Source organism: Filicampus tigris, chromosome 2 (genome assembly GCF_054856515.1).
Source record: "Filicampus tigris isolate MCC_2025a chromosome 2, RoL_Ftig_1.0, whole genome shotgun sequence".
NCBI lineage: Eukaryota > Metazoa > Chordata > Actinopteri > Syngnathiformes > Syngnathidae > Filicampus > Filicampus tigris.
In genome coordinates, this window is record NC_141218.1 from 10,072,281 (window position 1) to 10,097,607 (window position 25,327).

At 41.2% G+C, this 25,327-nt stretch overlaps 1 protein-coding gene across 18 annotated transcripts in view; it reads right to left on the reverse strand.

Moving 5' to 3' along the window:
* dlg3 (discs, large homolog 3 (Drosophila)) overlaps positions 1-25,327 on the reverse strand; it is a 111,796-nt gene that overhangs the window by 22,875 nt on the left and 63,594 nt on the right. For 8 of the 18 annotated variants that reach the window (XM_086024072.1, XM_086024071.1, XM_086024073.1 and 5 more), the window contains 4 exons: positions 24,027-24,188; positions 20,002-20,127; positions 9,518-9,674; positions 8,706-8,808 (listed from right to left, as the gene is read on the reverse strand). In XM_086024072.1, the coding sequence (XP_085880198.1) occupies positions 8,706-8,808; positions 9,518-9,674; positions 20,002-20,127; positions 24,027-24,188 (548 nt within the window). The remainder of the gene's footprint in view (positions 1-8,705; positions 8,809-9,517; positions 9,675-20,001; positions 20,128-24,026; positions 24,189-25,327) is intronic. The other 10 variants (XM_086024083.1, XM_086024080.1, XM_086024078.1 and 7 more) reach the window with 3 other exon arrangements.

The following is a 25,327-nucleotide window of genomic DNA, read 5'->3' on the forward strand; positions in this document are numbered from 1 at the left end:
TTTCCACTTTTGTCCACTTGGCTGTCCGACACAGGAGAGTGGATGACGGAACGAGGCCCGGAGAGGAAGGGGGTGGGGGGTGGGGTGGGGGGGTCGTGTAAGGGAAAAAGAGCATCTAAATGGCAACGCGTAACCTGAAGGCTGGATAAACGCCGCCTCGCATCCCCCGCCTTCCAAAGGCATTCATCTGTGGACATTCAAGCGGAGCAGGAATAACAGTGAGCCGCAATCAGCCCGCACACTCCCCAGGGGAGTTTGGGAAGGGAAAGCTCGGCTCCCGACTATGAATGCCTGCCAAGCCCTGGCTACTAATGACAACATCACAATACAGACTTGTCTCTGTACGACACATCACAAGATCTGCACAGCTCGGTCAAAAAGAAAAGGATCCCTTTTGAGGAAGGTGGGGGGGGGGGGGGGAAACAAGGGCAGTTATTTGGTATTTGAACTTCAGATGAGATTAGACGGCAAAGCTACGATACACCTGTTAAACGCACTTTACAGGTAGTCTTTTGTTGGCCCACAACAAACAGGAAGAGTCATGGAAACAAATGTTCCTCTATCCTGCCGGGCTTGTGTGTAAAAATAACAACGACCTGATACTCAAAGAGCAGTCCCAACACTACTGGACCGCACTCACAGGTACTACATATGATATAATGTACAGTATGTAGGCAGCTGAAAACACAATTAAGCCTTTGAATAAACAAGCGACACACGGGCAGGGTTAACATCTGAAATTTTTGTACGACCAATGCCGCAAGGCACATACCGGTATCGGATTCGGACAGTATGATAACCTTGAGCAAAAATATCACCGTTTCATGGTATTGCATTTACAGCTTTAAAATGTATTATGCAATGTTTACATACATTTCCCCCCCCCCCATTGAACATTATCAAATTTATGCTTAAACAACATAGATTATTTGGGACATTCACCAAATGTGCCAAGTAAATAATTCGATTTTCTACCTAAAATCAAAACGTATTTAAGAGTAAAGTACTTGTTTCTCACCTACTTCTCTACTTCTCTCCGCTTTGTGAAGTACCATGGCAGCGGAAGTAAGTCGACAGCATTTATTTCAGCATTAATTTGACATGCTACACGTCTCATAGCTGGTTGCAAATGTTCAGTTCAAGATTGCGTTGCAGTAATATTAGGGTCTGATATTACGCTTTTTTGAGTGGTTGTCCACCATGAGCCAAGTTGCGGTCACCCTCTCAGAACCGGTACTGGACCTGCAAATTCAGGATATAATTATGATAAGTTTCAATGATTATTGTATATTTTTAGTCTTTACACTGTATTGTTTAAGCCTTGAGGAAAATATTACATCTGTGTAGTTAGTTGTTTTGCATGTAAAAAACAAGAATGTGCTAACTGCGATGTAGGCAGCACGCCTCCAAACACTAAAGAGTTAAACCAACGAAGAAGCAGCAGCTAACGCAACGGAGCACGCGAGCAGGCCCAGTGGCCGCACACCATACTCGTGTCGAGCGAGCGGCGGAACTTCGTTGTTGTTTTGCATGCAACACTCAGATACAAACAGGGTTTTCAAATTTAGGGATTGTTCAATCTTAGAAAGTTACCATGGAAATTATCTGCAATTAATTAGAATTTAAGGGAATAAACCTGGAATTTTAAAACTGCAGTCAGGGAACAGACATTTCATAGTGCTTCGTCTAATGAGTTTTTCCAAATTACAAGCTGTCGTTTAATATGAGTATGCGCTTTGACCCATTTTTTTTTTCTTTTTTACAAGTGAGCTTCTGATACAACGCCACTCGAGTGAGTTGAAAAAACTTCAAAGCAGTTAAGGTACTGTGATATCCTAGATGTCTACTTACAACAAAACAGCATGTTTATATAATAACATGATCACAATATATGACATTTCCCTGAACTCCCACTTAATTGCCAATTTCCATGGAAAGCTTTCATTCCGGAATATTCCCCATCTGATATTTGTGTGAAAATTTACCAGAAAATTCCCACCCCTCACAACCCTATTTTTTTCCTTCCTGTGACAACGTGACACAGTAGTCGTAACCCGCCGCGATCTCAACTGATCGCACACGTGTGCCTAATGGTTTGTCCATTCGAGTAGCCTGGGATCTACGTGAGATCCAAAGCGCATCAATTATTCACGAGCACGCCTCAGAAATGCTGCGAGGAAAAATATGAGGCCCTTTTATTCCAGCTCAGACCTTTAAAGTGCTTCATATACACACACACACACACACACAAGAGCTACCGTAGCGTACATTTTAGCAGCAGTGGGCCCAATGGGAGGCATAAGAGAGCTAATAGAAACTGGGACTGTTCTGAAGCTGCGTGTCCTCATTAGTCGCGCAGCTTTTTCGCATTTTATTTTTGGGGGGACAGCGGCTTGTCTTTTGATCCACTTACGCAAGGTGTCCAGCGTGTACTTGTAATAGGAGAGTGTGTTCTGTTTGTAGGGAGTGAATCACGCATATACTCAGGCCCCCCCTCCACACAATGATCTTGTTCAACATTCAACAAATGGCGACATTGAACTCACATCTATTATTCAAACATTTTCAGATTTGCGGTTTTTGTGATCTTTCTGTAACGCCCTAAGATGCCACAAGATGATACCAAAGCCCTGACTAAAATGTAGCTAGTTGTTCGCATAAGTTATGGAGAGTCTTCTATGCATGTTGCTGTTCAAAAGCTAACAATGAACAGAAGTCTCCTTATTACTTGACTTTTGCCACTTTTACAGGTTGCTAAGGGAACAAACATGCACTTTTTTTTTTTTTTTTTAGAAAATCAAATCATCTGCAAGCCATTTACGTTTAAGAGTATTGTGTGCCGAGTTTGAAACGATATTCAAGTGTTTTGAGATCCTAGTTTGTGGTATATTTACAATTTTAACGATCAACACTGTAGTATCCTTAAGTTTAATTTAGGCCTGCATTATTTTAATAATCAATTAAATTGACAATGCAGAAAAAGCCCAAACTAATTATGACTCAGGAACTGGTTCGTTTCGTAACGTGTTAGGGATTAATAGGCAGAGCTGGGCATCATCCCTCCACACCCGAGTTTCTGTCCTGTATATTTAATTGACCCACGTCAGCCAACCGGCGTCGAGAACGAACCTAACAGATACCACGTCACACGCAGGTGCCGCACTCCCTGACACGTGGTCGAGTAAGGAAAAAATTTAAAAAATTAAAGTTTTGTGTACCTTGCGGTCCCACAGACGCTATGGCGCACCCCATATTCTTTTTATTTCACCGATCACCACGCTGTGCGTGTGTGTCAGTTGTTTTTCTTTGATATTTTTATTGTTACGTTAAAATGATGTTCGACGCCAATTGGCTGTCGCTGTCAAGGGCCAGGCCGGGACCATGTGGGTCGATTGAATATGCAGGACGGAAAAATCGGGGATGGATGGACGATGCCCAGCTCTGTAAATAGGGAATGTTGATCATTGTTTTCCAAAGTAAAAACAGATAATTGCAAATGTCTTTTTTTTTTAATTCAATTCAAAGATAATCAGTCTGCTTTCATGAAAGACTACAAAAATCTGACATACTATTGGAGTAGGGGTGTTCCGATCAGGTTTTATGGCACCGATACCGATCATGCATGAGTGAGATTTATTTATGGTGACTGCTATTATGCAGTATTATCGAAAAAAAAAACAGCCATATTATTGCCGTAATTTTGACTAAAATCTATATATATTTTCAAAAGCATGAAGAAATACAAAACCGTTGCTGGCACAATACAACAATTACTCAGTCACAAAGACACAAAGATAACTGAAAAAACAGCTTTTAGTAACACAGTTTTTAACAGATCAAAATAATCAGCAGTCTCCAAAGACTTAATTATGCACAAAGTCAAATAAATAACATGCCACCTAAACATTGCATGGTTCAGAATATAATCAAAGTAGAAAAAATTGTCACATGCAGGCTTCACTTGAATAAACTATTCAATGAGTTCCTAAATTGAAACGACTCAGGAACTTGGTTTCTTGTCTTGTGCATAGACAAACTATCTTGTACATCTGTCAATGAGAAAAAAAGTCACTGTTAATCTTTTTGTGAATTATAAAATGATATAGTGGGTCTGTTGCCCACAAGTGACCTACAACAACAACAAAACTGCACGCAAGCTACTCTCATGGGTGTAGGCTGCGAAGCAAGAGCTGTGGGTGATTGGATTTTTTGATCGGCAATAAAAGGCTTTGATCGAATATGCTGATTACGCAATTTTTCACGAAATTCGGCCGGTCATTATCGGTGCCCGATCGATCGGAGCATCCCTAATTGGGAGGCTAAATTTCAGAAGATTTGTGACAATTTTCAGTTCTAAAATACCACTAAAAGTTGATTCTCAAAATAGTTGATTAATTTGGTAATCGATTAGCAATGGCTTTCAACACACACAAAAACATACTTCTATGTCTAGGTCTCCCCTCCACTCCTTTGGAGCGCAAGTGTGCTACACAAACAGGCCTTTCCTCATATTTCCTTCACGTCAATGTTTTATTCTAATTACACGCAGTCAATCAAAGCACACATTAGCTCATATTTACTCCCCACTTCCTGTGCAGACTGTCCTTGAAAGCGCATGGGGGTGGTGGGTGAATTGTTCCTCTTGTGCCAAAATCCAAAAGGACCAATGTTCCACACTCACATACCAGTCTGGGATGCCAGAGTGTTACTGGGGAGAGGCCTCGGGTCACCGAAGGGGTTGCAGGAAGTCAATCATTAGCAAGCACTCGTCGTGCATGTTTGAAGTACGTAGTTAAATATTGTATACAGATAAGCAGTCTTCGCCAGGAGAAAGCGGCACAAACTTAGGAGTACGTGACCCGACCGCATAGCTAAAGTGCGGCTGTCATACAGTATTACTGTCAACACTCACCCATTTGTAAATTTTTTGGTAGAACATGACGAAAATTGTGTAACGCCCCAATTGCCCTGCTCATCTGAATGTTTCAGAAGAAGGTTATGATGTTCCAAAGGACTGTAAAGCTACTGGACATGCTCAAAGGACAAAGAGTTAAGAGATAAAGGCCAAATAAGAACCTAAATCACTAGAACAGTACATGTAACAAAAAATATTGATGATCAAATTACTTAAACTTTATACACTACATACTGAATAATAATTAGTATCAATTATTTTGATAATTCATCAATTGTATCGAGAACTTGTTTAACTAATTGTCTAAATCCTTGCATTTTCAGCCTATCAAAAGTAAATAATCTCAGATTGGTTGTACTGTCATTTTGCACATCAAACACATTTTTTCTTTTTTTTTTTACTTTAACCGGTTGAAGACTAGTTTTTATATATATATATATATATATATATATATATATATATATATATATATATATATATATATATATATACACACACACACACACACACACACACACACACACCTTCTTTAAGTGATAAATCAAGCTTTAGGATAAAGTGGGGCTACTGGTTGAAGTCGTGCATTTCTATTGACGGGAGCTCACAATATCTTCTTTGTCATTATGTCAATGTGACATGCTGAAAACACGCACACAAAAACTAGAAAAACTAGAAAGTAAACATGTCAGACTGTTATCGCAAAGCCAGTGTCGTGACAACACGTCAGGTGTGTTTGCATTTGTCAGCATTTAAGACTGCAGCAATGGACATTTCATGCAAAAGAATGTAGAGTAAACGTGTTTAATTAAGGTCTATGTATTTGTTGTCCTCACTAATAGAACAACTTAGGTATACTAAGTGCCGCTTTTATATACCTAAAGAGGAAAAACATTGCACTAGTAGAAAACTTTGTGCTATGACCATTTCGAGTAACATTACTAGTTAACTTCCAGCCCTCTTCATCAGTAGCGCTAGTAGCACGCAGATGTCAAGTACGGCAGTTTCCCCTTACCCTACTATTAAGCCAAAGTTGCTCTACTAGTGTAGTGAAAGGCCATACAGTAGTGGAGGGGAGCAGTAGAAAAACCATTGCTACTAGTGTGCAGAATGGTCTTACTAGTAAGGACAAAGAGCTACTGCTTTCCACTACTGCATGACCTTTCTACACAATATTAGGACACCTTGGCATACTTTTAGGATGACTCTTAAGGCAACAGATGGTGGGCTTCTTGGAGCAACTAGTAGGCTCCAGGAAACTACTAGTGTGTGACACATGCCAACTAGTTGTGCTAGTCTAACTACTGCAGAACATTGGTTCACTTGTAAGATTTAATAGCATACTAGTAGGCTAAAAGTGGCACTAGTAGTGAGAATAACATTAGTAGTAAAACACAGTCATTCTAATCGTGCTCTGAATAGTCTTACTACTTCGGACACCGAGTGTACGAGTGTATGGACCTTCAACTGGATACCAAGGATATGGCATAAATGCTCAAACGGCTTTCCACACACACCTGTTGGACCACACCTGCACGTCCCCACCTCAAGCCTTGGCGTTACATAAGAGCCGCATATAAGTAAGTTTTAGAGGCGTAACAATGCACCCCACCGTGTCCTACTACAAAGCACTAGTTAATCCAACCCCAACCGTGTCGAGTAACCACGACGTTAAGAAGATTAAAATCCAATCGATGTGGTTTAATCACAAACAAGTGGCAAGCATTAATATACTAACGTAGGCAAAGCTGGTAATGATTATTAACAACATATCACCTCAGTATATAAAAATGTATGCTTAAATCGGGATGAAGTGGTAATTTAAGGGTTTAGAAGCCAATTATCTTTAACCACCACTGATCGAGGAAGTGGATACACTACAGGTTAGTAGTGCATACTACCCGGCACCCTAAATACACTTGTTAAGTGCCTCTCCAAGCACAGCACACTTAGACTTTTGATTTCTTTTGGGTGTTAAACGTCGCCTCGTCTCACCTCGAAAGGACGAAAGTTTCACTGTTCTCCGCCGGTGTTTTGTCTGGTCTTCAGCCGGCCATGAGCGACTTCACGCGGCTTGTGTTGGGCTACTGCTGCTGTTGTGCACTAGCCCATCCCCCATCCTCTCAACGGGGCTGGCAGTCCGATTAAACTTACTCACTTGGCCTATTTCCACCTCTTTTCTTCCTCCACGCTTTCTCGTATAAACTTTCCCTCCTTGAGTTTCTTTTGTCCCTCTTCTCGCGGTGGTCTGACCTGGTAAGCGTGTTCACCGAGGGAGCCAGTCGACAATGAGAGCGGGGAAGGGGACAGCCAACCGCGGTTGGTTTGCCCGCCTAACTGAGGCTAACCCGGCTGAATGCTAGCCGTGGCACCGCCCCCTCTCGCACTCAATATCCGTCCGCGCGAGCTCATCAAGCCGGAGACCAGCGCACTTCCGCGGCCAAGCAAGGTAGCGCTACGGCCTATGAAAAAGACGTTACCGCACTAGTAGAACAAATGTGTAGTACTAGTAACGTATTTTTTCCCCACTACTAGTGGCACTTTTGGCCCACTAGTTCACAATCAATTCTTAATAAAACTACTGTGCTGCACTAGAAATACTACCAAACCTAAATACTAGGCATGCGACTTGAATGGTCCCCCTATTAAGTATGGACAATTCCGAGGAATGTCAAAATGACGAAGTCAAGATGGGGTCAAGTCGGTGAAGACAAACTCTCCGACCATTGAAAAGCATTGAATTTTGGGTCGTTGTCATTTGATTGGTGAGGATTATTTTGATTTCAAAATGATGAAATGCCGTTTGACTACTATAACAATCTGCCTTAATAACAGTGTGTTAGTGGTAACATTTTCCGACTACTATTGGTGCCACTTTTGGCCTACAAGTGGGCAAATATTACTAGCATGCTCGTGTAGTCATTTTACTAGTGTATTGAATTGTCATACCAGTGAGGACAAAGTGTATAATACAGCCCACGTAAACTTCGCCGCCATATTGAATGTAGAAAGTGGTGTGATGTTGAGGAAGCCTCATTCATTTTCTGCATGGAAGTGTACCAAAGACACATTAAGACTGAACAATGGCGCTTGAATGCATTTGGACATTATATCATCATTTTGCCAATAGAATTTGCTGATTTTGTGGCTACTACAGTATAAAGTCCCGTAGGTGTATAATGCTGTGAACAAACCCACATCTCACACTGAGGAAGTAAATTTGTGAGAAAATGAGATCATCATTAGTTCAGTATATGTTTATACTTTTCGTGACATTTTTGTTTCGTGGTGTGCCATGACATGTATATTTTTTTGCCCTGTAAAACATGTGCCTTGGCTCAAAGTTTGGGAAACACTGTACTTCATTATCTGCACTAAAACACACACAATAACAGTGATTCGTTCTAAAGCTACGTGAATAGTTCATCTTCTATTTACATGATGGGGTCACTTGTCGTTGGGCAGAATTCGCGGAGCACAAAACCAAATGAAAAAAAAGTGCCACCTTGAATTTGGCTAGATTTACACTAAATAGCCCAAGTGACAAAATTGGCATACGCGTCATGACATAAATTCACCCAAGCCCCCCCCCAAAAAACAACAACAAAAAACACATGCAATCACATATCTCCAGATCTAAAACATGTGCCTTTGTTCAACAAATATCATAGCACTAGTCCACCATGCTGTCCAACATTAAATTCATCCATCCATCCATTTCTGTATTTTCTCCTGCATTGCCCACTTTGCATTCCAGTGATGTGGATGTGAATAGAAAGAACTCGAGGCTCACCTTCAGGTCTATACTGAGCAATGATGGTGACGGTCTGTCCAGCTCTCTTCAGGGCGGCGGCCGCCTGCTCGTGCGTTGCGTTCCTTAGATTCACACCGTTCACCTGCAATCAAAACAAAGCTCTCAATCGATCATTCACACCATTTCAATTTAGGAGCATTTTGTTGTGAGTTCTAAAAGACAAGTTGCAGGGTGCATCTCATGTCTCTTAATCGCTAATATGTAAACAGAGGATCAAGGATAAAATTTGTTGCAAATAAAGAATAGAGATGTACACTAGAAATCAATGTAGGTTATTTTCTGGATCCAGGGGTGGGAAGTAAAATAAACAATTTTAACTTTGGAACTTAAACACCATCTATAGTGTTTTGCATTGTTTATTAGCCTGAAGCTAAATGAACTTACATTTATCATTTTGTCACTTCTGTCGACTAATCAACTGAAAATGACATCACAGTTGCTCAGGGCTCAGATAACGACCAATCATGGCTCAGCTTCAGAAAATCTGTGAGCCGTGATTGGTCATTACCTGAGCCCTGAGCAACTGTGATGTCATTTTCAGTCGACAGAAGTGACAAAACGGTCGTCCCCTGAGATGGCTAAAAACAGGTGGATTTTGCTGCTAAACTCAAATTCCAAAACGCAATATTAATCAGAATGCCATGTTTAGACTGGTGAAGGCGCATACAAGATATTATCCCAAAGAAGCTTTTGGGGTTGACTTCCCCTTTAAGTACAGAGTGTGAGTACTTTGGCCAGCCTTAAGTTTTTATGATCAACAGAACAGAAAGCTTCCATGTGGATGTACTGACAGACAGAATGCGATCGCCTCTCCTCAGCTCGCCGCTCAGGTCAGCCGGCCCCCCGGCCAGGATGAAGGAGACGAAGATGCCCTCGCCGTCCTCTCCGCCCACGATGTTGAAGCCCAGCCCGGTGGAGCCCTTGTGCAGCAACACCTTTCTCGGCTCCCTGCCAAGACAAAAATGAGAAGAGCCACAGTGTTACCCTGATGAGATAAGAAGTGAAAAATGAAAATAAGGGAGGGTCTCCAGGACGGCCGGCTATGAATTTACAATACAAATTTCCATTATGGAGCAATAGCAAAATAGAAAACATAAAACATGATGCTCTTAGTTTGCAAAACTTCTGTTGATTAGTGAACCCCCTGTGTATCGCGGTTCATCTTTTGCACCCCGCGCTAAATCGCACATTTTTGACGATCACACTTCATGTGTCTTTAAAGTAAACAGGCAAGGATGAATTGAGTGTTGCACACCTTGTGTGTAGTACCACGCTGTGTCTTGACGTTCGGTGCAGCACTGAGCTGCAATGGAATACAGCACACGCAATCGAAAAGGTGGAGAGAGGAAGAGGCAGAGAAGGTCCCCTACTAAGCTGCAGTGATAGTTGTTTCAACGGAGCAGAGCGAATGTATGACTGTGAGTATTGTTGTATGCTCTCTTTGTATGTGTGTTAAAGTAGCAGTTGTTTGCAGTTTTATAATTGCCACAACATCAATGCTAATTTGTGTTAGCCTATGATATTTCACGTTATATGTTAGCATTCAGATAATGGTCTTTTCTTACCTGGTTTGTTTGAACATTTTGGCGTTTAGATATACACGTTTAATTATCTTTTGTTGTGTTTATACAGTATGTGTTATTGCTTTGTGTGTGTTAAAGTAGCAATTATTTGAAGGTTTTGAAAGAACGTGATCTATGCTAATAAAGTTTGCTTGTCTATGCCATTTCGCATGAACGTAACCAATTTTTGTTTTTATGAAATTATATGGTTTGGATGACCATTTTGGTTTTACTGTACATTGTTTATACTCTTATTTTACTCTTGCACTGTCAGTTTAATAGTAAACCTCAACTGGGCGTGACAAACACAAGCACAGTTAGCCTCTTTTTTTTTAGAAAACTACGGCAAGAGCAGTGTTGTTTTCGTCAACGTAAATATTTCGTTAACGCCCCTTTTTTTTCATGACGATAACGAGACGATGAGCTAAACGTGGCTCTTTGATGACGAAAACATGACGTGACGTACATGAATTTTCGGTGACGAGACAGGACGAAATTGTTAGCGTGTGGTCCGTCAGACGTTCAAAATTTATGACATCCCTTCCTATTGTACACGTAATCTGCCTTTCAAAAAATTGCAATGCTGGTGCAACCTATTCTCGTTCGGGCACGCCCACCGGCGGGACAGCACGCGGGGCGCACGCAGGGCGCACGCACCGTCGCACACTCCGTTGCACACACCGGCACAACAAAACACGAACAGGTCTGTGGTCATTCGTCTCGGCTCACGCACACTGACACGCTTTCCTTTGACGGACCATGGCGACAGTGACACCAAATGGGCTTCGTGGTCAGAAACGAAGGAAAGATATGGACATACTTTCTGTGCAACCCAGCAGAAAGAACAACACGATGCATTGTAGACAGCGGTAACGGTAAATGTGGCCACAAACTAGGTGACTGTTAACATATACTGTATACATTTACTTGCGCTTTGTTCTTCAACAATCGGCTTGTGATCAATTTCATTGTGCTTAAAGTTTTCCACGTAACTCGTGGCGCAAATGGGCTGAGTTAAGGCATTAGTTATTTTGGTTGAGCTAACGTCATTTCATTTGCTTGTTGTGTGTGTAGTCAAATATTGAAAGTAGATTAAGGCAGTGGTCCGCAACCATTTTTCCATCACGGACCGCTTGGTCCGCGTTGGGGTGTGTGTGTGCATGTGCGTGTGTACAATAACAAACGCGAATCAACTGTTTTTTTTATTTCACCATCATTGAATGACTTTTTAGCCTTAGCAATGCAGTTAGCTGCCAAAGTACTTACATTTTTTGACAAATCAGTTAAAAAATGCATGCCAGTATGTACGGAATGTATGTACGAAACCTTGTATGCCTATTTTTTAACTAAAACGGACTAAAATCGTTTTGAATTTTCGTCTACTAAATTTACGAAAACCAGGCAAAACGTTTTTTGGGGGGTTTCCGTCGACTAAAACCAGACTAAAACCTTTATGAGTTTTCGTCGAATAAAACTAGACTCAAACGATCACTAATAGGAATGACTAAATGTGACGAAAACTAATAAGCATTTTCGTCCAAAAGACTAAGACTAAGACTAAATCTTAAATGCCTGCCAAAAACAACACTGGGCAAGAGTCTTCGTTTCCTCTATGATTGACTCCTAAAAAAAACAGTGGAACCTCAACTCTCTGTATTTAGCATTTCCCTTTCAATGTGTTGATATGTTTGCACAGCCTGTATTTAATACTTATTAATAATGTTAAAATTATACGTGGAACATCGCCTGGGATGTACATTTCCAAATATAATTGATCTCAATGGGAAATTGGAGGTTGATCGTGTTCCACGGCATCTTGATCTTGGATAACACTGCATTTATCTTTTTTTTTTTTTTTTTTTTTTTTACATACAAAACACAAGAAGCCACATAAGTGGATCCAAGCGCCTTTTATCCACTGGCTGGACGCACACGTCGCCATCCACTCAAATGAACGTACGCGGACAGAATAACACATATCCTCCAAAGACTACCCCCTCCACTCAATCTCCGCTTTTTGCATTAACTGTGATGACTCAGTTTCCAGAAAGGCTTTTCGAACAGTCTCCATTTTAGGGCGCTTTCGAGCGGCGCTGCTGTCAAACACAAACACGCACACACAAATATTGTGCCCGTGCAATGGTGGCCCCCCTTAATAAGCGACGGCAATGAAAACAACATACATTCATGCTCCTTTGTATGCATGCACACGCAAACGCGCATTCCTTCCGCCACAAAAACACTGCATGGTTCCCATTAGTGGTTTTTCCTGCAGTCGACAGGAACAATTCCATCTCTATCCCAACTGGCTGCGCTCTAAGTTGCGATTAAGGCCATTTCTTTTCCCCCTGCCGCTGAGGCTGCATTCCACAATTTTAAGATTCATGCCTGGGAAAAGCCTTGATTATACCACTCAAAAGAGATTAGAAGAAAAGAGTACAACGTGTGTGTAGAAAGGAAAGCTTATAGATGGACAGGAAGTCTAATCGACTACGATCACAGGTGACAAAATCAGGCATAAGAAAACTAGGCACCTGCTAAGCACCCTAAAACAACAAAACTTTTGGGTCAGAAATCCATTTTCAACTGCAAATTACTTAAGAACGGACAGAGCTCCAAACAAACTTTTTCTTCTGCTGGAACAAGAACCAACTATTTGTTTTGGTAGTTTCGGTGCTTGTTTTGTCTCAAAACACAATATTCTGCGGGTCTTCAAAGCTCAGACAAAATACTCTAAAGGTGTCAATATGGAGAACTCTGCTTTGAAAAAGAGTGAATGAATTAACGCCGTATGTGAAATAGGCTCGTCGTACCTCAGATTTAAGCACACAACACAAACAAGTGACAGCTCACGCCTCGAAAAACTCATGGGATCAACTACCCTACAGAGCCTCCGAACGCGACTGGTGCGACTTCGCTGCCATATCCCGATTCAATACGCGTTACCTTTGATTTCCAATCGGACGGACGCTTCTGGGGGAGCATTTTGGAGGGAGTCTCCTCCTCAGCGACATGGAGGACGAGATGTTGACGGTGAACATGGCGGCGGTAGCTCGCCTTCTGCCGATCTGGCCTTCCTCTCAGAGACGCGTCACTTTCACAAGTCCCGGCCGTATCTCATGACCGTGTTGCGTGATGGGAACCAGCTCCAAACACTGACTGCCGATCATCATTACCAGAGAGGCTTAACATTTAACCCTAACACCAGTGCAGGGAAGTAACCAAGTGCAGATACTTTTTTTACTGTACTTAAAAGTGCCTGTAAAGTGAAAATAAATGTCTTGTAAATTTGATACGCCAAAGAGAAGTGTTGTCAACTGTCATCTGAGGATCGGGATTTGGAACCATATGCAGAAATGACACGGAAGTTGTAGAATAAAAAGTCTTTATCAACGAAAATACAAAGTAACTACAGAGAGCTGAACTGGAAGAGAGTTTGCATCCTTACTCGATGAAGGTTTGGCATACTGATAACGTGTAACTGAGTAACTCAAGCTTATAAACTGTCAGACATCAGGCCTATTTGACACAATAAAGGACAAAGCATTAAAGGACCATAGCAACTGTATAGCAACTGATACATCACGTAACAACCAGTCATAACAGTTAACAAGCCTTACAAATGTGAAAGATTTAAATAAAAAGAGAGGCTTAAAAAAAATGTTCTGAATGCTGTGGGAACGTGTCAAATGAATGCAAACTGTCAATCAAATGCCAATACCGCGACCAGGGAAAACAGATGCTACTTTGTCTAGCATCCTTCTTATGCCGACAAATAACAACATGTGTGAGCTGCGAAAAAACATTCAATTATACCCTCCGGTAGCTGGAATACAACCCACTGGGTTGCAGATTTCCACGGCGTGACAACGAGCCGCTCAAGAGTGGCGACACAAGCCCAAAGTCCCCTCCATTTACTGGCTGTCATGTCAAAAAAAGACCAAAAAATTCACCCCTCCTCGCTCTTTTGTCTTTTTTCACTTCTTGTCACTTAAGGCCAACAACGAGGCACTCTAAAGCAGCCACACCAGAGGACTATAAGCAGAGAAGATGTATTTTTGCTAGCTAGCTAGCTCCACATCTCAATTGTGCTGGATAACTGCTGAGTAATGGGTCAAGTTCTTATAGTGGGGGAGGGGCGACTCCAGCCCAGTGATCCACTTGGGTTCCGTTTTAGCCACGCCTCCCTACCCCCAGAAAAACTGAACAGTTTAATGATACAGCGCCACAAGTGAGTATTACATCATGCGCAATATTTTGCACATTTTCAGTAATTATTTGCAAACATGTACAATGCATTTCATAAGCAATCTCTGAATTCACTTTACTTGAATAGTTTTCCGAAGACAGACTCCTGGCATTCGGAGTTTCAGCGGACCAATGCCGAGTCCTCCTATGTTTTGACATATCAACATTCCTATGTGTCAGCCTCTTGAGACTAAAGAGGTAGGAAGATTACCAGAGGCCCCTTTGCTAAGTGTGTAAACAATGCTCACTCGTTTTAAGGCCTTTAATCTAACACTTTTACACTCTGTGGCGCTATGCTAAACATTTTTTTTTTATATATAACCCAAAAAATAATGATGGAACCACAAACATATTGTTAGAAATGAGGAACACTAAACGGGCAAAAGTAAGCACAACTTGAAGAGTACATGCTATTAGTATTAGTAACATTTTAAAATTCTACTAGTTAACATCTAACATTTCACGTATGGTACTAGTAGCACACAAATGTCAACTAGTGCAGTTTTTCCTCATTAGCAATTAGTTATCAGCAAGTAGTTATCCTACTAGTATGCCAAAGTTGTCCTACTAGTGAGGACAAAGAGCGTACTAGTACATGGACCTTAACTTATTCACTACCAGAAATTTTCAGACCCTCTTTTACCCAAACATTTGAAAAAAATGTGTAAAAAATATAAACACATTCCTGGGATTGAATGGCTGGACTGTGAAAAGACGGAGGTGGATATCACCAATATCAAATATGCTCGAGCGACTTTTGAGAGCACTACTCGTGAAGCGCTAGTTATTAACTAGTAGAATTGTGTTTTGTCATTAGTACTGGTAATGCACATTATAGATATAGTCAAACAGTGCAGTTTTGCCTCACTAGTATTGTATTTGTCCAATGAGTATGCCAAATGTTCCCAGTGATGCAGAACTGTGCTGTATTTGACAACTACTTGTACTACTAATTTACACGATAAAATTCTATTTAAAATCTAGTAGGTTAAGTAGCACACTGATTTCAACTAGTGCAGTTTTGCCTCACTAGTAACATGTAGTAGTAACAATGAGTGTGTGAAGTTGTTTGCAAGCGTTCACTAGTTGGTCGTTGTGCGTTGAATTGTCTTAGTAATCACAAAGAGGTTACTAGTACATGGACCTGAGGCTATGTCAAGGACATTGTAGCTGTTTGGAGGGAAACGGATATCAATGAAATTTGCCTTAAGGCCATGTACTAGTACACTCCTTGTCCGCACTACAGTAGTAGAATGTCTGACTACGGTGCACTGTACAAACTCATAGGACAACTACAAGTTACTAGTGTGGCAAAACTGCACACTACTACAAAAACTAATTAAAGCGGAAGTCAACGCAAACATATTTTTTTCAAGAATATGTTTTATGCAACAGTTTTATTTCTTGAGTACAACTTGTGGCTACTCTAGTACATGGACCATACTTGTATATCAAAATCAAAGAAATACTCAACAGGCTTTCCATAGTAGTGTGCCATTTTCTTTTTCTAATTTGACATTTGACTAATTTACATTTCAGGCTTCTCGCTGTGACCAAGAATAACGCACGATGGCTGATTAACACCTCAGACGAAGGCTCGGCTTAATTTGCTGTGATTGCTTTCATTTCAGCGCCTCTTTTTTCCACCTTTGCATCTTTTAAAACGCCAAGCGAAAGGTCAAAAGTGTTCCTCGTTATCCATGCATGAATTTGTCGAGTCAAAGCTTTTTGTGTTTGTGCGGATGTGAGGTGCTTAAAGTTACTGATTAGCTCACCCGCTGCCGCAATCTGAGTGCTTCTTGTGTTTTCAGTCTGACCCAAACTGGTTAAATAATGAAACTTTTTCCCACGTTCCTAGCCTAGAAATGGGACTTACTGGTTTCATTTGATTTTTAAATGTATGGCAGAATGCAAATATTTACAATAGCAGCAAACTTTATGACTGTTATACTATTACTTTAGTGTAGGTTAGTGGTAGACTAGTGTAGTGATTCCCAACCAGTGTGCTGCTGAGTATTAATGTATTATGACATGTAAATGGCCCACATATTCACAAATTCTTGGATTATTTTGGAACCTAGTCTCCATTAAGCGTTGAAACAGTCACCTGTTCGCTGTTTTTGTGGTCAGGCCGAAGCTCTGTCTAATATAAGAGTTGCAAGCTCTGTTTTTGTGTGTTAAAGTAGCAGTGGTTTGAATGTTTACAATAACCATAACATTGATGATAACGTCCGTTAGCCTGTTTATGGTTTTTCGTATTATATGTTAGCCTTAAGAAAGCAGACTTTCATTTGACAAAGTTATATGGTTTGGACGAATTTTAGTGTTTCAATATAATTTAAATTTAAATGACTTCAATATAAGTTACATTTAAACCATTTAAATTTAATAAGTTGTTTTAAATAAATGTTATATGATCTATTTGTATGAATTGCTGCTCTGTGAGTATTAAAGTAGCAATTGTTTGAAGGTTTCGAATTGAGCAGGGCATTTTACAAAAAAATTGCGGTCCGGTTATCGCCTTCTGCCTACGGCCAGGGTACATTTCTGCCGTCGGTCAATCCGCCATTTTGTCCCGCCGGACCAAATAGTAATCGTCAATAGGTCGGTCTGACTATCATTTTAAAGGTCTTCTGTTAGCGTTTCCAAATACCAACTTTGACAAACCACGAGTACGGTTTTTTTTTTAGTTTCACGTCTATCAGTTATCGCCTAAAAATGGGCATCCGTGCATCACTTGGGCGGAATACCCAGCTCTGAGAATTACCATGATATTCATGCTAATTTACGTTAGCCTATCTATGGCCTTTTACATTATATGTTTGCACTAAGCTAATTGACTTTTGTTACATGGTTTGTTTGAACATCTTGGTGTTTAAATATCGTCGCTGTCCTGTGAAAAACACGTATCTCCAATTTTGGCAACTTTTTAAATTTTCACTTAAATGCGATGTCTGTAACGAGGAAACATGATTCATGTAAAAATAAGAAAATGTGAAAAAATGGAGATAAGCGTTTTTCACATGACAGCGACGATATACAATGTTAAATTCTATTTTGTTGTATGTGTCAGTTTTACAGTAAACCTCAACTGGTAGTGACAAATAAACATTTCGCTTTTTATTTGGACAACTGCGAGTCTTTTCATTTCTTCAAGAGATGTTAAACAATAGTCTCCCATTTTTTTGACAGCAAATGAGCAATAACAGCAAAGCAATACTTTAAAAAGTGTTGTTGTTTTTTTATATGTTGAGGTATCTTTTAATACGTTTAAATGTGTTTAAAGTGTGTTGGAGTAGTAAAACAATTTTTTTTAATATCGTCTCTATCTCGTGGCTTTTCACTTATCGCGGGTGGGTCTGGAATGTATCCCCCCGCGATAAACAGGGCTTCACTGTATCAACAGTATTCTCCACTCCACAAGGGGGTAACATCCTTTTCAGAGAGGGCACATGTGTGTCAGGATGGTGCAAAGACGGACAAAAGGCCGCTACAAGCTCTGACTCAGCCGTCACAATCAGCCTGCTCCACTTGTGCGCTTACTATAGCAGGCATCTAAAATTAGCCACCTCGCACTGAGAGTCGCCGCGGTGGGCTTGTACCGAGGTGTCTGCTATCTCGGATGGAGGCCGTTGCTCATCTGCTGCGTGTGCCCTACGGCTAACCATGGTTTGCACGCTATACAGGTGCTACTTGTGTATGAGATCAGAAGGCTGGATTTAGATCGTGGCTGTAGGTGTATGGCTATAGGAAATCTGCCAGTAACTGACTCCACCCCCACAAGACAGCAGACGCTTCTCAACTCACTCCAACATAGTTGCTTGGCATTAAGATGCAAAAAGATGGCGCCAAAGCAATATGTTTATTGCTTTGGACTGGCATAAAAACAAGGAATGGGTGAGTTTTTCAGTGACTAGCAGAGGACAGATTCCTGACAAATAAACTCCAATTAATTAATTCCATCAAGTAACAGAAAAATGGAAAATCGTTTCAGCATTTATTCAATATCTTTCATATCCTGTTTACAGTCCATGTACTAGCATAAGCATTGTCCTCACTAGTAAAACAATTCTCTGCACCAGTACCATGACTAGGGTGCACTAGTAGAATGACTGTCTTTCTTGTAACATTTTTTCCAGTACCAGTGTTACTCTTGGCCTACTAGCATGCAATTAAACCTTACTAGTAAACTATTGCATAGCATTACTAGGCACGTTTCATTCACTAGTAGCCATCCTTTACAAGCATATTAAAGCAAAACGATTTTCCATAAAGCTGTTTGAGTTCTTATTTGATATCTTTCATAAACATCTTAAGGTCTGTGTACTAGTATGCTCTTTGTCCTCGCTAGTAGGACAACCTTTGCATACTGGTAGTTATGACAACTACATGTTACTAGTGAGGCAAAACTGTACTAGTTGACAATTGCATGCTACTAACACTCCTAGTGACATTCTAAAATTCTACTGGTGTACATCTAGTGCTTCACTAGGAGCACCAGTGTGGCCTAGTCATTCTACTAGCGCATTGAATTGTCTTACTAGTGAGGACCAAGAGCATACTAGTACATGAACTTAAGATGGATATCAAGGATGTGGAATAAAGGCTAAAAACGGGCTGAGCCTTTTTTTGGGAGGAAAAAAGTGACTGCTCAAATGGTTTTCCATTCAGCCCTACATACTTCGACTTTGACACATATTTTATTAAAGCTAAGGTTCACACACACACACACACACGCATACACATACACACACACACACACACATACATGCACACACAGACATACAGAGACATCAGGGTTTACAAAGGGATGAAAAATGACTCAATGCGTCTTAATGAACAAACATTTGCCCATCTGTTTACGTCAAACTCAGGTAGGCACTACTGCAGATATGAAGTACAACAGAGTTGAATATTATCTATCCCCCTTCAGTAGGAAACTTGGCCTGAGACAGAGGCTTTAGGTTTATCAACGCCTCCTGACAGATGGAACGGAGCAGCTTGTGGGAGTGCGAAAGCCCTTTCGGCTGCACTCCTCCCGCAGAGATGCGCTTGCCAAGAGCGGGTACAGCACACTTTTATGAAAAAATACGAGATGAAAGGGGGGGGAAGTTGCTGCTTTTGGAGTGTCTGTGTCGTTGTCGTGTAGCGGAATCTTTCAAGTCGAAAACCCCTCCAGTCGCACAAATGACACGCACCATTTGTATTATGTCATTCAGCAGACCTCGACTCTGCGTGTGTGCTTTTTGTGAAAGCTTTTTGAGTCATTTTTGCATCACCTACTCCCCCCCCCCCAAAATAAATAAATAAATAAATATTTAAACGTTGTTTACAAACGGTGCCATCGCAGAACACTACTGCTTTTGCCAACGGAAGTAAGTGTGACGTCACGGTGAAAAGGTCTGTTGTCTGGTTTTCAGGAGAGGAGGGTTAGCTGAGCAAGGCGTGACAGACTAGGTTAGTACCTGCCAGAGAGGGGGAGTGGAGCTTGGCACAAGGGTGCAGGGGAAGGACAGAAGCCTCTGAAGAGAGCCTGGGGACCTTTGCCCTCCCCAGGTTTGTGGATGACACTGTAAATTGGCTCAGCCCGGCTGTGGGGGTACAGGAATCACAGTGAACGGGACAAAGTGTAGGACAGGAAGAAAAGCACGCTTACCAGAGGTGGGAGCAAGTCACGCATGTGCAAAGTCAAAAATAAGTCTCGTGAAGTCCTATGTGCTCTGACAAGTACAATTCATCCAGAAAGTTACTAGAGCAAATGTAACAGAGTAACTGTTACATTTACTCTAGTAACTTTCTGGATGAATTGTATTTTTCAGAGTCTTTGATTTACTTTTACTTGACTATTTTCGTTAGAAAAAAAAATGCCAGTTTTACACTGTTACATTGACATACATTCTGCTTGCTACTTTATCCACTGGTATTTTATATTCACCAACCCAACGTCACTACTAGAGACGTTGGATTGGATTTCATCAATCACACGGAGCCGGGCAGTCACGTCGCCATGACCCCCAGCTCTAGATGGACAGCTACAAAAAGACAAAGACATGTCACATTCGCTGTCATTTGAGCCTACCTAAAAATGTTGACATTTCAGCCAACAAAAACAATTGCAAGAGGCTGCCTTGGTCTGCAATTGGCAAAGCGTAATGCTCTGTGGAATCAAACCGTTAAGTCAACCGTGGCACAGGAATGCTTCGTTTGAGTTCTATGTTCCTTGCTGTAGAAAGGGTTGCACACAATTCGCAATCTGTGTAGGCAGAACTTGATTTTTTTTTTAAGGGGGTAATCAAACAGATATCAGCATTGCTGAAGAATGTGGGTAAATCTGTTCAAGTTTCAGATAATCAAATTATATATAATTCTATCGATAATTTGTGCTGTTAGTGCTGGTTCACATGTGTAAGTATGCAAAGAAAGTTAATTAAGGACCACTTATTGTGGCAGACGTTGCAAGACTTTATTTACAATATTACCCTTGTTTTCAAGTGATATTGTTGAACTACTAAATAAAAATTTGAATTTGTATATTCCAATTTTATATTTTTGTCCATTTGACATTCTTGCATTCAAAAAAAAGGAATAAATCAGACGTTACTCAGAAAGTTAAGTTTAAATGAATCCTGGCTGGAAGTTTTTGTATGGTTTCTCTATAGCTGAGATTTTTTTTCGCGCACCACACACACACACACAAAAAAAAGACGCTTTTCTTTCAACAACTAAACAAATGGCACTAACAAACCTGATGTTCAAATGCCAAGCAGGCAGGACTTGTCAAGTGATGTAGTTCAAGTCAAGAATCAAGTCAAGTCTGTCATAAGTTTTAGCCAAGCAAGTTCCAGGTCCTAAAATTGGAGATTTACGTCCGATTCGAATCAAGTCATGTGACTCAAGAGCCCCCCCACCTCTGACGCATACCAACAAAAGATGCGACATACAATGTAGACAGTTTTCACAAAAGGACATTACAGGGCCACGGGACAAGAACACCCCAGTAACACACTGCGACGCCTGCATGCGTGCACACACACACACACACAGGCACACACAAACAGGCACACGCATAAACACGCGCACACACAGGGAGCCTCCTCCCCAGAGCTGTGGGTTAAGATGACTCAAGGCCTCGCGGGACACTCTCCACCCCCCACGATGCTACTTTCAGTTCTTGGGATAGGAGGTCAAAGGCACCACACACTGTCCAGCTTTAACTCAGCGTCAACTCCCCGCGATGAGCTTTGAAATGTAAATCCACATTTGTTCGCCTTCACGAGGTGACTGAACATGTGTGTCTTGTGTTCACGCCAACCACACGGTGACAAGACCTGGACGACAGCAACGAAAAAGAAAACCCATGCAGGACTCAAACGGTTAACCCTTACATACTGTTTGGGTCAAATTTGACTCATTTTGATGCTTACCAGCAATAATAATAGCCTAATAGTCATTCTTTCACCCCGAAATTTGATGACTTTTCCGAAAGTGTCACCAAACATACAAAAATGAAGCGATAATGTTAATGTAACTCTTTTTGTTTGTTACAAAATGCGTGTACACTGACTTCATATGGATTCACCAGTGTGTGTTAAATCAAGGAAAATGGCGGCAATGGTGAGAATAATGTTGAAACTGTACATGCCACAAATGTGTGTACATTTTATGGGACAGCGGGAGCTTGAAACAGTCCCGAGAACTGTCTGTGTATCCACCACATTTGCACAGGTTCCTACAGAAACATGCACCTGAACGTCTTTGAAAGGCCAAGGGGGAATCTCGAAACAGTAAGAGTCCAAGTCCATGTATGTGTGTTCATTGGGGAATGTGAAAGAGTCCTAGAACTGTCTCTGTTTTCCGCCACATTTGACCTGTTGGTCTTTAAAGCGTCATGGGAGAATCTTGAAACAGTAAAACAGCATAAGAATAATTATACATACTAAACATAAGCAAGAGAAATCATACAGAGGTCAGATGGTGCCTTGGCACAGGTGCGAGATCCACATCCTGCAAAAAAAATCCTTTTCTCTGAAACTTTGATTCAGGATTAACAATTCATTATTCATTTATAAACACAAACAATTATTATGAGGATATTCTTTGCCTGGGTCGAAATTGACCCAAATATACAATGTGCATGGAAAATCAACAGTATGTAAGGGGAGAGACGTTTACAGTATGTGTTGGGACACGTTTGTTCCATAACAGCAAAAAAAAAAAAAAAAAAAAAAGAAACAAAACAAAAACAAAAACAGACCCTCTGCCTCTGTCTCCAAGCAATCTGTTTGCTTGAATCTTTGAAGATGGAACTACATGACTGCGAGTGTCAAATAGTGCAAAGGGAGTCAAGGTGTGCGTCATCCAGCCATGGTCGATGTACAGGTGCGCTCTTTGTCCTCGCTAGTAGGACAAATGTAGTAGAGTGTAGTAGTAGTACACGGACTTGAAGCTTAATTAGTAGAATGACTATGGTGCACTACAGCATCGACTATCTTACGAGTAACATTTTGTCAACTATTGTCTTCCATTACGGTAGGACATTTGTGTGCATGAGTAGAATGACTAGGGCGCACTCGTTCAATGACTAGGTCACAGTAGTAGAACGACTATGTATCACTAGTGCCCCCCTACTGCCTCCCACTACTGTAGACATTTATGCACATTAGTACCGGTAGTTTTTCCCCCCAAATGGTGCCACTTTTAGCCTACTAGCATGCAATTAAACCTTACTAATAAACACTACTAGGCCCAACTAGTAGGCAAATGTAATGCACAAGTAGACCCCGGCCCCTCCTAGTAGCACCAACATGCTCACTAGTAGTTTGGCCTTACTAGTAACATGTAGTTGTCCTTCTAGTGTGCCAAAGTTGTTTTACTAGTGTGCAGAAATGTCATACACTAGTGGAAAAAATATTACTAAGACGCAGTCGTTCTACTAGCACACCCAAGTCATTCTACTAGTGCGCTGAAAATACAACGAGCGTACTAGTGCATGGACCTTAAAGGGAAAAGTCATCTCAAACATATTTTTTTCCAGAATATGTTCTATGCAGGCCCACTAGTCTAAACACTGCATTCTAATTAACATTGCGTGGGATTTGTGGGATATGAGAAATCCACTGCTTTTAGCAAACTCAGAGGGCGGCCATTTTGTCACTTCTGTCGACTGAAGATGACATTGAAGTTGCTCAGGGCTCAGATAACAAAAAATCATGCTTCAGAAAATAGGTGATAGGTTATCTGAGCCCTCAGCAACGTTGATGTTATCTTCAGTCGACAGAAGTGACAAAATGGCCGCCACCTGAGATGGCTAAAAGTGGGTGCATGTTTCTGCTTAAATTGTATTCCACGAACGCAATATTAATCAGAATGCCGTATTTCAACTAGTGGGCCTGCATAGAACATAGTCTGGAAAAAAATATGTTCGGGTTGACTCCCCCTTTGAGATGGATATTGAGAATGGAATAAGTGCTTTGTATGGTCTGTGACTTACCTGGTGAAGTCTTCCTCCCCGAGCATGTGGCGGGGGACTGGCGAGTACCTCGACGGGGTGACCTGGGGCGGTGGGTAGGGCGGCTTGGGCTCCATGGCGCCCATGTAGTTGTGGCTCACGTGGTTGTCCACCATGGTGGGGAAGGCTGGAGGGAGGGCCAGGCCAGTAGGGAGGAAAGCAAGAATGATTACACCATAGAGGACACAGGAAGTTAGTCAAAAACACAAAGAAAAGATGATTAAAATGATAATAATTGATGGTTCTATTTTGATGCCAATGCAAAAATAAAATATAAAGAATCACACATTGTGTATGTAACCAAACCAAGTAACTCTCTTATGAAAGTCAATTAGCTTACTGCTAACACATAATGGAAAACGCCATAGAAGTGCTAACCGAACTAGCATTGATATATGAACTGGAGCAACACATATAGACAGAGCATATAACGTTTAAAGGAATATATTCTCAGATTTTCAAAAACCAACTAATTTTAGCGCAGTTTAGCTGTGATTGTCTTCTTGTATTTCATGATCAATTTCATTATCTAGTTTGTCTGTAGGTATTATACTGCCCCCTGGTGGCAAAAGGAGTGGCACAATGTCCATTGAATTGAAGGATGAAATCATAATGCCAAAATTGTTCGAATTTTTACATGGTGAAAAACGGAGAAGTTCCCATCCAAAATCTGGGATTCAGTGAACCATGAATAGGCAGGAATGTGACAAAAAATGATATGGTCTTCTATTCATTTTTAACTTTCCACATCCAGGATTTTTACATGAAGACTTCATAACAGGCAGGCTTAAGGAACCCTCATCCACTATTGAACCCACTTTAAATCCGGATCATGTGAGCATGTGTGACATGGAGGCAAAGGGGAAAAAAAATGGAGTTGAAAAGCCAGCATGCTTATTAAATGGCTCGTCTAAGAAGAATTTGGAGACACTTCGCCTCGAGATTGTGGGCTCCCATGCGCAGGTGGGATGTGAGAAACCGGCCACACTCAGTGGGAGGCAGAGAACTAAGCTTGTTGTTGCTGTGGGAAGAACTGCCTGTGTATGCGCGTGTGTGTGTATGTGTGCGTGCGCGTGTGTGTCTGTCCGCGTCTGCGTGTGTGCGCGTGTGTGTTGTAGTCACGATGTGGGTGTCTCAGGCGTTTTTGGGCAAGAGAGCAGTGATCCAATGCAAGAAATTCATGCAGGTTCATCACTCCACAAGATAAAAAGACAGTGTTATATTAGTTAGAAGAGTCACCCCATTGTGTTATGTAATGTTAGATTTATGTAAAGTGTATTTGT